This window comes from Halichoerus grypus, chromosome 8 (assembly GCF_964656455.1).
Source record: "Halichoerus grypus chromosome 8, mHalGry1.hap1.1, whole genome shotgun sequence".
Taxonomy (NCBI): domain Eukaryota; kingdom Metazoa; phylum Chordata; class Mammalia; order Carnivora; family Phocidae; genus Halichoerus; species Halichoerus grypus.
In genome coordinates, this window is record NC_135719.1 from 119,145,959 (window position 1) to 119,160,961 (window position 15,003).

The following is a 15,003-nucleotide window of genomic DNA, read 5'->3' on the forward strand; positions in this document are numbered from 1 at the left end:
CAGAGTCTGAGGTCACCTAACATCACCCATCCTGCACGCAGCCCCTGCCTCTGAGGCATACTCCACCACCCTCCTTGGCTGTCAGTCCAGGATGCTGGAGGACTTAGGGAGTTCCAAAGCAGGGCCTCAGGCCGTGCAGTCATTTGTCACCTGCTGAGCAGTTTAGCATGCTGGGCACTAGTAGGAATCAAGAGAAGTGGGTTTCACAAGAGTGGCATGAGTTGATCTTGTAGCTGGGGGGTGGGGGGGGAGGGCCCATGGGGACTTACTGTACTATTCTCCCTACTTCTTGTGTGTATTTGAAACTTTCCAGAATGAAAAAATGAACAGTTGTACTGGCTTTTGTCCTTCTCTCATTTCCCCATCTGTTTTGCCATTAATGTTCTGTGTTAGGCTAGCCAGGTAGCATGAGACTCTACCACCACCGCGGCATCTGCATGGAGAGGGGATGTTCTGTATGTTGGGAGATCGGGATGCTTGGCCCAGCTCTGATACTACTTAGCTCCGTGTCTCAAGTCACAGATGTGATGGGTTTTCTCATCCGTTCATTGTGAATAATATCACTTGTCCTACATCTCAGGGATTTGGGGAGGATAAGGGGAGAAATCACGCCTTCACGGTGCTTTGGAAAGTTAAAAACCATTCTGTAAATTCTTTTCTGCTCATCTTTGCACATCTTCACGGGAGGTACAAGTGTGAGGTGACTTAGCAGGTGAAGCTCAATTTACTGGGATTTTGCCTTAACATCTCATGTTTTATAGCTGCTGCGGCAACCACCTGCTTCTGTCGGCAGAGCCTCTGGGCCACGTGCTTGGCAGCAGGCACCTTGCTCGAGTTCCCTTTCTCATGCCCGTAGCTCTTCTCATGTCTCACATGCTGAGACAAGCCTAGCACAGGTCCAGCCCCCTCACTACATTCCCAGGGCAAGGGAGAGGCTTCAGCAGAGCACTTGATCTGTTCAACAGTGTGATGTCATAAGATGCTTGATTGGGAAAGGACTCCCTGCAGTCTGGGTATAATTTCAGATATCAGGGCTCATCAGAGGCCACTGATGTGTTTTATTTCCAAAGCTCCTGGAGATTTTGATGATTTGGTTTTCCACTGTCCTCATGGAATCGGAGCTGCAGCTTTGACAATCAATAAGAGGGAATTAATATTCACCAAACTTTTCTGGTGATGGGTATTAAGGAGGGCACGTTCTGCATGGAGCACTGGGTGTTATGCACAAACAATGAATCATGGAACACTACATCAAAAACTAATGATGTAATGTATGGTGATTAACATAACAATAAAAAATTTAAAAAAATATTCACCAAACCCTTTTAATGCCACAGGATTAAGTTTCCCCTGCCCCTTGGTTTTGCTTGGGTGTTTTTACCGCTAATTCTTAGCCCTGAGCTAGGTTGCAAGACTTCCAGGTCCTACTTTCAGATCTGCCACTTTTTTTTTTTTTCCCTATGAGGAAAAGCAAAATTCCTTTAAAAGACAAAGCAAATGAAACACGATGAAGCCTCCCGGCCTTCTCTGGAGGCCCCACAAGGTTCTGTTTTGTCTTTTCAGCTGTGATCTTAGCTCAGAGAAGGTCATGTTTTGTTTTTGTCTTTTGTCTTCCTGCCCGTCCCAGTCGGTCCCAGTCTTTTGAGGTGGGGATTGCTGGGAGGTCACAATGTCCGGATTGTTCAGGATGACAGTCCCGGGAGAGCAGGGCTGAGGTCACATGTCCAGAGTTCTGAGCTGCCCAGAACCCGAAGACTTAGACACCAGATCCGTCAGTGTTTTATGGTGGGGCTTTCTCTATAAGTCTACTGACCCTGTTTTTTAAATGAAAAGTCAGGACACATGATAAATGTCTGTGCTTACGGAGGTTATGGTGTCAGAATGTTTGAGACCAGGATGCCCTGGAAGATCTTGAATATAGGTTCACCTTAGTGCCAAGGATCCTGAAAGATCCCGTAAAATATTTCTCGTATTCTTTTTTTTTTTTTTAAAGATTTTATTTATTTATTTGACAGAGAGATAGAGAGAGAGCACAAGTAGGCAGAGAGGCAGGCAGAGGGAGAGGGAGAAGCAGACTCTCCACCGAGCAGGGAGCCCGATGTGGGGCTCGATCCCAGGACCCTGGGATCATGACCCGAGCTGAAGGCAGACGCTTAACCGACTGAGCCACCCAGGTGCCCCTATTTCTTGTATTCTTAACAATCCAGCTCACTCTTTGTAAAATCAGAATTCTTTCCATTTTCTGGATGGGTAAAGAGCACAGTCGCTCAGAGCAGGGACTTTGGAACAAGAATCCCAGCCCCATTACTTACTAGCTCTAGAACTCTCTGTGTAGCCTCTCAGTTCCTCGGTGTCATCGTGCGAGAGTAGGGACAATGCCTGCACCTTGTCTTATGTATTGTCATGAGGATTAAAGAGGCCACACATGCCTGGCATACAGTAAGAACCCAATAAATGATAGCTATTTGTGGTATAGTAGAAAGATGCTTATAGAAGTCAGATGTGAGGTGGTTAACCTACGGAGGGCAGGCTCACTGGTCACCATGGTAGCATCGGCAACAGTGCAGGAGGTGGCTGGGTTTTCTGCGGCCATGTGGCTCCTGAAGAAGAGAAAAGGGATTAAAAAACAACAACAACAAATTTTTATTTCAGAAAATTCTAGGCATTTATTCAAGTAGAGAAACCAGTATAAAGAACTCCCAGGTGCCCATCACCTAACTTTAAAACTTATCAGCAATTTGATAAATCTTACTTCATGTATCTCCTCCCCACACCACTGCTAGCCCCCTACCATGAACTGTTTTTTTTTTTTTTAAAGATTTTATTTATTTATTTGACAGAGAGATAGCGAGAGCAGGAACACAAGCACGGGGAGCGGGAGAGGGAGAAGCAGGCTTCCTGCCGAGCAGGGAGCCCGATGTGGGACTCGATCCCAGGACCCTGGGATCATGACCTGAGCTGAAGGCAGACGCTTAACGACTGAGCCACCCAGGTACCCACCATGAAGTGTTTTAAAGCATATATTCCAGATGTTCTGTCATTTCACCTGTAAGTCATATGTATCTCTGACCGATCACTTTGTAAAAATATTAACCTAAACAATTAAAAGTCGTTCCTTAAAAATCACCTAATACTAGAGTAATTATATGTCATGGTTTGGGACAGACCAAATTTATGTTTGTTGCCAAGTGTCATTATTGTTAGCAGGGGGTTAGGGAGCATTTAAAGTCCTGGTGACGGATGTGTCTTCCAGCCCATCTCTCCTCTGTGTTCACTCTGCTGTGTCCTCTCTTTGTTTCTGCATTTTCTCATCCCCAACCTAGTTTGTCTTCTCTAAAATTTGTCCAGGAGACATCTGGGTCCATTTCCCTGACTGGGCATATTATAGGTGTCTACTTGATTTGTTCTGAATTTGTGTGATTGCTTCCCAGAGACGTGTGGCATTCTCCAGAGGCTACAGCAGAATATCTACCAACGTTTTGTTTGCATTTTAAAAATTAGAGTGAGAATCTGTTCCAAAAGAGGATGATTAGATGACAACTGACAGAATCCCAACTAAATAGAAAATTGTCAAGGAAAATCAAAGCATCACATTTTCATTCCATTTTTTCTCATCAAAAAGCTATATAAGTGGGGGCACCTGGCTGGCTCAATCGGTGGAGCATGTGACTATTGATCTCAGGGTCTCAAGTTCAAGCCCCACATTGGGCATGGAGCCTACTTGGAAGGGAGGGAGAAAGGAAGAAGGTAAGGAAGGAAGGAAGGAAGGATGGATGGATGGATGGATTACTAAATAAATAAATAAAATCTATATAGGTGTAGTAGAATCAGTACTAAACGGGAAACCACGGTTCTGCCTCCAGTTACCTATGTGATCTCAAATGAATCTGTCACTCACTTTAAGCCTCCCCTAAACATCCATCATCCCCCCCTTATCCCTGCCCCATAGCCTACCCCATTTCCCTGCTCCCATTTATCTGCGTATTGATTAGCAATTGGGAGTACATGGTAATTTTGCAATTAGACTTTCCTAAGAGTTCCTTGGAAAACTCAAAGATCAAGGGATCTCTTTTATTTACCTTTGCATCTCCAGTGCCTAGAACAGCGTCTGGCAATAAATGTTTATTGAATGGATACGTATTTGTTAAATGGATAATTGAATGAAAAACAAATGAGGCCCTACTTTCTACTGCTATAAAAATGAGACTAGGGGGATGCCTGGGTGGCTCAGTCGGTTAAGCGTCTGCCTTCGGGTCAAGTCATGATCCCAAGGTGTTGGGATCAAGTCCCACATCGGGCTCCCTGCTCAGCGGGGAGCCTGCTTCTCCCTCTGCCTGCCGCCCTCCCTGCTTGTGCTCACTCTCTGTTTCTCTCTCTCTGACAAATAAATAAATAAAATCTTTAAAAAAAAAAATGAGACTAGGTTCTCCTTACAGTTTCTCAGATTTTGTGATTCCCTGAGTTTGCTCAGCTAGCTTACGATGGAACGGGACACACTGAGCTAAGAAAAGTGGCCATGGCAATGACTCACTCACCTCCCCAGCCCTATTTTCTCCGCCCTCCTCCTCACACACTTACTGCTCTTCTCTTTCCCTGTGTGCTGCTTCCCAGGCATCCCTGGAATAGCCAGAAGTTGACTCCATCATGGCGGAACTCAAGGTGGAGACCCACGCCGGCGTGGACTGGCAGAAGCGCTGCCTGGCCCTGGAAACCCAGCTCTTCCGGTTCCGCCTGCAGGCCAGCAAGATCAGGGAGCTGCTGGCCGACAAGGTGAGTCCTGGGGAGCTAACCAGCCTCCCTGCAGAGGTCAACGTCAGACAGGGCCAGAGTGAGAGAGGGAGAGTTAGGGAAGGTGAACTTTCTGCTGCTGCTTTTTTTTTTGAGGTATTAATTTTTAATCCAAGTATATTTGACCTATAAAATTATATAATTTAAGGTATACCACACATTAATTTGATGCATTTATATATTATAATATAGTTGCCTTTGTAGTAGTAATTAGCACTTCTATCCCATTACGTAATTGTCATTTCTTTTTAGTGGTTGGAATAATGAAGTTCCAGTTTCCTAGCAAGTTTGATGATTATAATGCAGCGTTATTGTCTATATTCACCATACTGTGTATTAGATCCCTAGGGCTTATTTACTACTCATTGCAGGAAGGTGAACTTTTAATAAGATACTTTCCACACATGCAAAATGAAACCCAGGGTATTTTTTTTATTTTTAAGTCCAAAATCAAAGCAGCTTACTAAGCTGTCATCTTGCATTCTTTCCTGCTCCAGAGAAATGATAGAAATCTTCTTGGTCCTCTGTTACCTCTTGGGTCAACTGTAGCTCTTATTCCCTTAATATTTCTTTTTTCAGTGTGGGGAAGGAAGATGTTTTAGGGGAGAAGAGGGGAAACTCCCATCCTGCTGTCACCGTCTATTAAGTATAGGAGCCTGTGGAAGGCAGCCTGGTTTCCTGATGATAAGGACACAGGTTTCGGAGCCAACTAGCTCTGCCACTTACTAGCTGTGTTACCTGGTGAGTCCCCTCACCTCTAAGGCAGGTACACAAATGTCTGCTTTTCAGTTATTTTGAGAATTATGTCAGGTCACATATATAAAGGTTCTGGCATGGAATATGGGAATGATTATTATCTTTATAGGTTTGAATGGGCTGGTCGGCGAAACTGACCACCATTTGTAACGTTTCTCTGGGAAGATGCATTCTAAACAGCTGACTTTCAGAAGCATTTTTGGAGCATAACCTACCTAGAGAGTAGAGACCTATACTATATATATATATATCTCAGTTGAATCAACTCTTTTCTTTCTAGCTTTGTTTACATCATCCATCTGCTTACCCAACCCTTCTTTCATAGGACAAAAGTAAAATTCAGTCCACTCCTCTCCAAGTAATGTCAAAGTCTGGTTAGTAAAGCCTGAGGAAATGGCCTGTTTTATTTTTTATTTTTTATTTTTTTAAGATTTTATTTATTTGCGAGAGAGAGAATGAGAGACAGAGAGCATGAGAGGGAGGAGGGTCAGAGGGAGAAGCAGACTCCCTGCTGAGCAGGGAGCCCGATGCGGGACTCGATCCCGGGACTCCAGGATCATGACCTGAGCCGAAGGCAGTCGCCCAACCAACTGAGCCACCCAGGTGCCCCGATGGCCTGTTTTATTGATAGCCCCACAACCTGGAGTCTAGGAAGACAGGTTATTGGCATTACCTCTGCATTTCCACTGCTGAGTTCAGGCCCTGGACCAGCCTGAATGCCAACTTTGGGTCTGTTGGCATTGCTGTCTCCTAGTTCAGGCTTCGCAAAACAGAGACTGGCAGGTTCCTGTGGCTTTGGTTCAGGTACTAAGAGAAAGGGTAGAATTCGGCCACCTTAGGAAAAGGAAAGCAGGTCTTAGATAGTGGTTCTCAAAGGGTGGTCCTGGGGCCACCCATGCCAGAAACCTGGAGTGCTTATTAAGCATGTACATTTCTGGGCCCCACCCCAGTCCTCCTGGTCCAAGTCTCCCGGGGGTGCAGCTCATAATCTGCATATTTAACAGGCTCCCAGAAATTAGTTTTGTACACTGTAAAGTTTGAGAACCTTGCCTTAGGATATGTTACTGGGGGAGGTGTGGGAAGGAAGGAAAGGATAAGTAAGGGTCTCCCAGCTGGTTTAAAACACATCTCAGAGGAAAGAGACTTCTGTTCCTAGTGATCAGAACCACAAAATAACCTTTTAAAAAAAGACCTCTATGAAACACCTAGAAATACTGGATTAAATATTTAAAATATCCTTCTCAGTGCAGAGCCATGCACTGAAGAAAATAGGAGGAGTCCTCAGGGGGCAAAACGAAGAGGAAAAACCTAAGTGGTACTCAACTCAAGCAGCTCAGTGGGACAGGCTGTGTGACTGGCCTCCCTGTAGTGATGAGAGGTTTGAGGTTTAATCTGTGGAGACAGAGATGAGGTCTGGCCCGTTGGAAGCTGGAGCTGAAACTGAAACTTTCCTGTAAAGTCAGGACTATCAAAGTACTTTACTGTAAATAAAAAGGTAGACAAGGAAAAGAAAATCATCTACCAACACAGGGAGATGACAGAACAGCTTCTCATGCTTAGCCAAGGCTCTGGGCAGAAAAAATAAAAGAAAGCCAAGAAAAGTACTCCCTGAGAGTCTGATGATGGTATTGGTTTAGCATTAGAATTTATACTATTTGTGTGGATCGGGAACCCTAAGTTCTGGGCCAGTGATACCTCTCAGAGACCTTGTAGGAATAGACACAGAACCTCTCTGGAGAAATAAGATCTCAACCCAGATCACATGGAATCCTCACATTATCCCATAGTAAACCCATAGTAAAGATGAATATATGATCCAAAACGACTAAATGCTTGAGAGAATGATCTGTCCTGAGTTAGAGTCCACATACACAACTAGATCCCACAAGAACTTCAAATAAAGAACTGTTGGCAAGACACCGTAAAATAAATGAGTTCAAAATTATTGAAGATGTAATGAAGTAATTGAACATGTGAGACAAGAATAAGACACTATTCAAAAAGATCAGGTAGACTGGAAAAAGAATCAAATAGAACTGCTAGAAGCAAAACATGTCTTCATTGAAATTAAATGTTCAACAGACAGATTAAACATCGGATGAGGCACCATCGAGATGAGCTTAATGAGTGGAAAGATGGAAAGATGGGCCTGGGGAAACCGTCCCCGATGCAGCATAGAGAGAGAAAGGCCCAGAGGCTGAGACATGGACGCTAGGATGACAAGATCCTATAAGGTCCCAGAAGTGGAGGACAGGATGAAGGAGAGACATTACTCAGAGAGACAATGGTTTAAAAATTCCCAAACTTAATGAAAGTTGTGAAGCCTCACATTTGTGAAGCAGAATGAATCTAGGCAGTATACATTTCTTAAAAATCTGTGCTGACCGTATGAGCTAGATTATAGTTTGGCTGCCATAAGAAAGAACCCAAAAATACAATGGCTTAAAACCGGCAGTTGTTTATTTCCTTCTCATGTAACCTCCCAGACATGAGCGGTGTGTAGTCCTAGGGTGATGTTAGCTGCATGGTTGAAGAGGGTTCCCGTGATGGCCACATTCCACCCTTCCCTTTACCTGTATGACCCGGGGGTTCCATTCATTGCTTCTTCTCATATCCCATTGACCAAAACTTATTCTCATGGTTGTTCCCAGCTGCAGGGAAGATCGGAAAGTGTAGTCTTTATTCTGGATAACGATGTGCTCAGTTAAAAGTTGGAGGCTTTGATTTGTGTGAGAGAGAAGGAGAGAACAGATACTGGGGAACAAGTAGCAGTCTTAAGCCTGGAATTTAAGTCTAGAATAATGATAATAAACAGAAACAGAGTATGTAACTTTCAGATCAGTAGAGTAGGGAAATGGAATAAAATCTATGAAATCTAGACCAGGAAGAAAAACAAGAATATTAAAAAAAAAAAAAAAGGAGTAAATAGAAGGCACAAAATGCAATGGTAGAAATAAATCCAAATGTATCAGTCACAGGAGACATACATAAGAATGTCTTGTCACATACAAGAATGTAGCATTGCTATATGAAAAATTAGAAATATCCTAAATGTTTATCAACAGGGAAGTGGATAAACATGCTGAATGTATTTGGAATACTACATTGCAGGTAAAAATGAATCAGGTGAGCTACATGTATAAATCTCAAAAACCATGGGCCCCTGGGTGGCTCAGTTGGTTAAGCGACTGCCTTCGGCTCAGGTCATGATCCTGGAGTTCCAGGATCAAGTCCTGCATCGGGCTCCCTGCTGGGCAGGGAGTCTGCTTCTCCCTCTGACCCTCCCCCATCTTGTGCTCTCTCTGTCATTGTCTCTCTCTCGAAAAAAAACCTTAAAAAAAAAAATCTTAAAAAAAAAAATCTCAAACACCAGCGCTAAACAAAAAAGATCAGGAGGACATATAGAGAACAATATGGTTTATATAAAGTTTAAAACCTACAGGACAGTCTATCTATTGATTAGGGGTGTAGGCAAATGAGGTAAAATGTAAACACAACCAAGTGTGGGGTAGATGCTAGAAGTGAAATTGTGGAGTAGACTGGGGCCTTCACCTCTCTGTAGTGGCCCATTTCTTAAAAGATATTGGAAGCAGAGAGGACAGAAATTAAGATTTGGTAAAGCTGACTGGTGGATACATGTTTTAAAATATTATTCTCTATGTGTTTTCTGAAATATTTCATAATAAAAAATGTCTTCAAGTGCCTTCCTCCCCTATTTCCCAGGGTCCTTAAACACATCAATAAACACACCTTCTCTCTCCACAGCCCCTTGGGTCTCAGTAGGTTGAACTTTTGTAGGATCGGCCCCATCTTCTCTTCCAGGCTGCCTTTGATTGTCATGTAGCTGGAATGCCCTCCCATAAAAAGGTTGGGCGCTCAGAGTGTGACTTGGGTAAAGAAAGGGGAAGCAAAAAAAAAAGGGGGGGGGAAGCATGTAGACATAGGGCAGAAGAGACTGGGGTGCAAAGGGAAGAGGGTAGAGAATAAAATCTTGACTAGGACTCACAGGCTGGAAGAATTAAGGAAGAGTACCAGGACATTAGCCCAACACAGAGCCCTTGGCAGGAAACTTTAAAAGCCATAAACACCATGTTGCTCAATGTCAGGGCTGCTCCTGTCACCTGCAATCATCCCCAAACCCACAGGACAGGTTCAACAGTTCACTTAGAGATTTTCCCCAGTACATCAAGGTAAGTTTCAGATCACGGGAAGAGATGACTCAGGTTTCTCAGGAGAGCTCGTGCTGGGGCCAAGCCCAGGTCCTGTCTGTGTTGCTGCTCCTAGAGCTTACTAGTTAATCATCACCAGTACCCTCCTACACGGGGTGAGCCAGGTCAGCTGGGTCCCTCTGAGCAGCCCTGTCGCTCGGCCGCCGGCCCGTGCGGATTGCACCGCCCGGATGACTGATGGCCGCTCACTCACTGCTGGCTGTGATGCAGGGCAGGCCAAGCCTGGGTGCTTCCCAGGGGATCGGCCCTTCCTGGGATCAGATACTACCCACGGGCTGTGAAGGCTTGGAAACGTGCCCTTCCTCCTTCCGCACCCCACAGCCTGCTCCTATCCACCTCCCTCTCGCAGAACTGCCATTCTGGGCACGGAATGATCTGTGCTAAAAAGCAAATTTTTCTGAAAGAAAAGGTGTCAAGGTTACCACATAATCCCTCGCCTAAGGGGGAGGGGGGGAGGGGAGGGGAAACAGTATTAGACCTTTTTCTGCCGGTTCACCTCACGAGGCCTGGTGTGCCGTTGCCATGGACACCCAGACTGTGCAGCCAGCTGAGTTGTGGGCGCACTTTCTGTCCAGGACAGGAGTCGAGGGAATGGCTGATGCCGTAGAGTTCACATCTTGCTCTGCTTCCTGGGAGCCGTCCGCCCCCCTCCCCCAACCCCCACCCGCACCCCCAGCCGGCTCTCTTCCTTGCTGTGCTGAAGAAGTCGCAAAGGCTGTTCAGATCAATTCAAAACTGGATACTGTTCTAGGAGGCTCTAGAGATGGTATGAAAGTCCCTTGGGTTTTTTTTCATTCTTGCTAAACTTGTGCTTCAGTTATCCCGTCAGGAAAGTGGGAGTGTAGTAACTGTCCACAGGTGAGCTCTCCACAGTAGGAATGACCATGACGAATACATGGCATCAGTATTAGAACTAATTTTATTTATTTACTCTCTATCCGCTTCCAAAAGGGATTTGAGTGGATTTATTGAAAAGAAGAAGTAATGTAATGAAACATCCCTCATTTTTTAGCTTGAATATTTTTCACTGAAGCAGCTTTTTCCCAAGACCCATTCCAGTAGGATTGTGTGCACTTCCTCGTTTCTGGAATTTCTTACTAGTTCTACGAACCAAGATTTTGAAATGCAATAACTCAGTTTTACATTTATATACCAAAAATGTGTAGTTCAAGACTTTTTTTTTTTGAACATATAAATGGTTCAGTTCAGGCCCCTTAAACAAAAGAACAACGACTGTCGCTTCTCCCCCCTCAGACCATGGACTGTACAGAGGCGGTGGTTCTCTGTAGGCATCAGCTTCTCAACGTATGGATAGAACACAGAGGCCAGAAAAACATATCCTTACATACCTTAGAATTTACGAAAAGGCCAGGTACTGGGAAAGGAGAGTACTAGGGCTGTCAGGACTAGTTGGAAATATGTTGAAGTCTGCATACAGTCATCACGGAATTGGCCTTCGCTGACAGATCCAATTTGCTTTGGGAAGAGATACCTTCTAGAACTTTTATTCACTGTGTATGATCCTGTGTGTGTGTGTGTGTGTGTGTGTGTGTAGAGGGAGAGAGAGAGAGAGGCTTTTTATTCTCCTAGCTACCTATTTTTAATAGGGTCCACTGTAGTATTTTTCTGGAACCTTAGTATTGAAAGAGCTCTGTAACCCTGTGAAGCCATTCGAGAAGCTCTGTGCTGATACGGGCTTGGCCCCACAATGTATCCCAGAAGCTTTGCTATGCTTTGCATCCTGTGGCCAGGCTAGTGTTTTTCAGAGAGTGGTCTGTGGGCCTCCCACATCGGGATCACCTGAGATTTTTCTTTCCAAGCACATCCCTGGGTCCGTGCCTCAGGCTTGCTAATTAAAACCCTCTGTGGGCAAGGCCCAGGAATCTGCCTCGAGTAAGCTCCATGTGGGGCCTTACACCCCTGACAGTGAGATCTACAGGCACAGACTCTGTCCACGGCCTTGCCTCAGCCTCATTCAGCTGTCCTTCTAGTGGACATCTTAAGCCCAATGCGCCCCAGAGGAGCAGGGGAACCCACAGAGAAGACTCGAGCCCTTTCTCTCCTGCCTTTTCTGTAGTCAGACACCAGGGCAGCCCCACGGTGCTGTATTTTAAATATTTGGGACTAAACATAGGATTTGAATTAAACAAAAGATCCAGTAAAAAAAGAAAAAGTCGAAAGCCATCGTCTTTAATAACCGAGTTAGAACCATGTAATAGCTAAAACGGGGGGTTGCTACTCAGACGCTTGCAGGTAACTTACGTAAGTGAGACAGGTGGGTTCTGGAAAGGATTCAAGGGAACGTGCTGGAGCAAGAGGAGGAAGCCAGTTATTGCCGTGAGAAAGTGGAACCCTAGCATGTCCAGATCTTCTGAGTTTTCAAGGGAAGCTGGAAGCCAGGGATTGTGTGTGGAATCTGTTTTTACGTGACACGCGAGATTTGGATGTGAGAGGCGCGGCGGCTGACGGTGCAGTAGACTCTGGAGCCAGCCCTCCTGGGGGGGAGCCCTCGCTCTGCCTCTTAGCCACGGGGCCTGTTAGCGACGCTGCCCGCCCCTGCACACAGCAGCACTAGTAGTAGGACGAGCTCCTTCCCATTGGGATGAAGATTAAATGAGTCGACACGTGTCGAGTGCTTAAGCCAGTGCTGGACACGCAGCCAGTGGCCTTGTTTAGTTCTGTCTGTGTCAGCTAAATGCCCCTAGCACGGGGGGTCGTACAAGACGCTCTGCAGGCGAGAGCTGGCAGCCTCAGGCTTGAAGCCATTCTTGCTCTAGGTGGATCATAAGTGGGACAGCTGTATAATTTATCATCTAACCCAGGGCACTCTGGAGGGAGAAAAGAAGGCTCGGTTAGTAATTATTGTGGGACAACAGGGGAACACCAGACTGTCCCAGGCAAACTGGTCTCCCTGGTCCTCCGTGTCGTCTCTATGAAAACCAACAAGGAACTTACTGTCAGCTTCTCCGTAAGGGCTGCATTGTGTACCTGAGCTCTACGAGACGCACCTCGTGTGAATCTTCCCGGCAACCCTAGGCGGTGGAGACTCATTATCTTTTTTTCCTGGTGAGGAAACTGAGGCACAGCAGTTAAGGAACCTACCTAAAGCCACACAGTGGCAAAGCCAGTCAGGTTCAAGCCTTAGTGCTTCCCCGTACCAGAGCAGTGGTAGGAATGCGGAGCCCCCTTTTCCAAGGATGGCTGAGCCCCAGCAGGTGCAGCGCTCGGCTCAGGCCACCGCTCTGCTCACGGGACTGTGCCGGGAGCGCACTGGAGGGCCCACTGCAGCTGCTGCCCTGGGGCTGCCATTTCACAGCGTCATGAGCGTAACAAGGAGCTGTGCACTCGGGGATTAAGCACCAGGTTGGCACCAAACGCACGTCATCAGGTCGCTCGCGGCCAGTGCCAGGGCCCCTGATTTATGAGTCTCGTGTGCTGGTCACAGCTGGTGAAAGTGGATCCGCCTCAGAGCCACCTGCCTGAACCCAGCACCTCCTTGGCTGGCGCATCACCCCAGGCCCACGGATAAAAGGACAGCTGAGGACACGGCCCTAGGGAACCTGCTGAGAGGAGAAATAGAACCCAGATGAGGGGTGGCCCTGTATGCAAGTGTAAAGAACAGTCTGCCATCGTGAAAAGTATTGATCCTGGCATTAAGTGAAGTTCGAAAACTCTAAAAATGACATTCCAGCACAGACACCTGGAGTACTCCTGCAGCAGTGGAGAAAACGTGCGTTCGTGAAACCAGGGGAAGATGGTGTTAAAAATATTCTTTTCAAACAAGGATGGCAGGACGTTGGTAAATGTTGGACCATAGTGATGGATACGTGGTCATTAGACTCTTCTCAAAAACGTTCCAGATGTTTGAAATGTTTTCAGTGTTCAAAAATTAGTTTTAGAGGAAAAAAAAATACTCCAGCATAAAGGCAAATACAAAATGCTTTGAGTTTTTAGTGTCCCTGCTGGGCAGGTAAGAACAGCTAGAGGGTCGGCAGCAATACAGGGACCCAGCGGCTGCCAGCCCAGGCTGGGAGGAGACCCCAGGCTCTGGAAGGTGCCTTCTGTTCCATTTGCTTTAGTGATAGCGTACTTTATTATTTTTTTAAATTAGCGTATAATGTATTATTAGTTTCAGAGGTAGAGGTCTGTGATTCATCAGTCTTATATAATACCCAGTGCTTATTACAACACATACCCTCCCCAGTGTCCATCACCCAGTTACCCCATCCCTCTACCCTCTCCACTCCAGCAACCCTCAGCTTGTTTCCTGAGATTAAGAGTCTCTTATGGTTTGTCTCCCTTTCTGATTTCATCTTGTTTTATTTTTCCTCTCTTCCCCTATGATCCTCTGCCTTGTTTCTTAAATTCCACATATGAGTGAGATCATATGATAATTGTCTTTCTCTGATTGACTTATTTCACGTAGCATAATACCATGTAGTTCCATCCACGTCGTTGCAAATGGCAAGATTTCATTTTTTGATGGCTGCAGAATATTCCACTGTGTGCATGTGTGTGTGTGTGTGTGTGTGTGTGTGTACCATACCTTCTTTATCCATTCATCTGTTAATGGACATCTGGGCTCTTTCCATAGTTTGACTATTGTGGACATTGTTGGATAGTGTACTTTATTTTTTTTTTAAAGATTTTTATTTATTCATTTGACAGAGAGAGACACAGCGAGAGAAGGAACACAAGCAGGGGGAGGGGAAGAGGGAGAAGCAGGCTTCCCGCTGAGCAGGGAGCCCGATGTGGGGCTCGATCCCAGGACCCTGGGATCATGACCTGAGCCGAAGGCAGACGCTTAATGACTGAGCCACCCAGGCGCCCCGGATAGTATACTTTAAAGGGACTTCTAGTAGTAAAATCTCGAGGGGAAAAAGTGCTCACTGTGTTGTCAATAACAGAGTGATTTCCGGCCCTGAGCAGTGTCATTGACTGCTCTTGGCCCAAGTAGAAATGCCCAGCTGGGCAGTAGGACTCAAATACAATTCTCTTCTTCACTCTACCTTGGTTTCTCCATCCATAAAATAGGAAGACAAGTTTCTCTATCCAAAGAGTTTGAAAATATCAGACAGTTGTTACAGAAGGTTCTGAATATGAGTGATCATTTCCTATGGAAATCCCATGTTTTCTGAGCTACAGAGCAGATGTTGGATCTGAATGGTCCAGCTGAAGGATAATCTAGGGAAACTTGTCAGGAATCCAAAGCCTTCCTATTCAATATTTC

At 45.6% G+C, this 15,003-nt stretch overlaps 1 protein-coding gene across 2 annotated transcripts in view; it reads left to right on the top strand.

The window, feature by feature from the left end:
* Positions 1 to 15,003, top strand: part of PLEKHH1 (pleckstrin homology, MyTH4 and FERM domain containing H1) — a 48,614-nt gene that overhangs the window by 3,636 nt on the left and 29,975 nt on the right. For both annotated transcript variants that reach the window (XM_036071156.2, XM_036071157.2), the window contains exon 2: positions 4,612 to 4,770. In XM_036071156.2, the coding sequence (XP_035927049.1) occupies positions 4,645 to 4,770 (126 nt within the window). In that variant the 5' untranslated portion in view covers positions 4,612 to 4,644. The remainder of the gene's footprint in view (positions 1 to 4,611; positions 4,771 to 15,003) is intronic.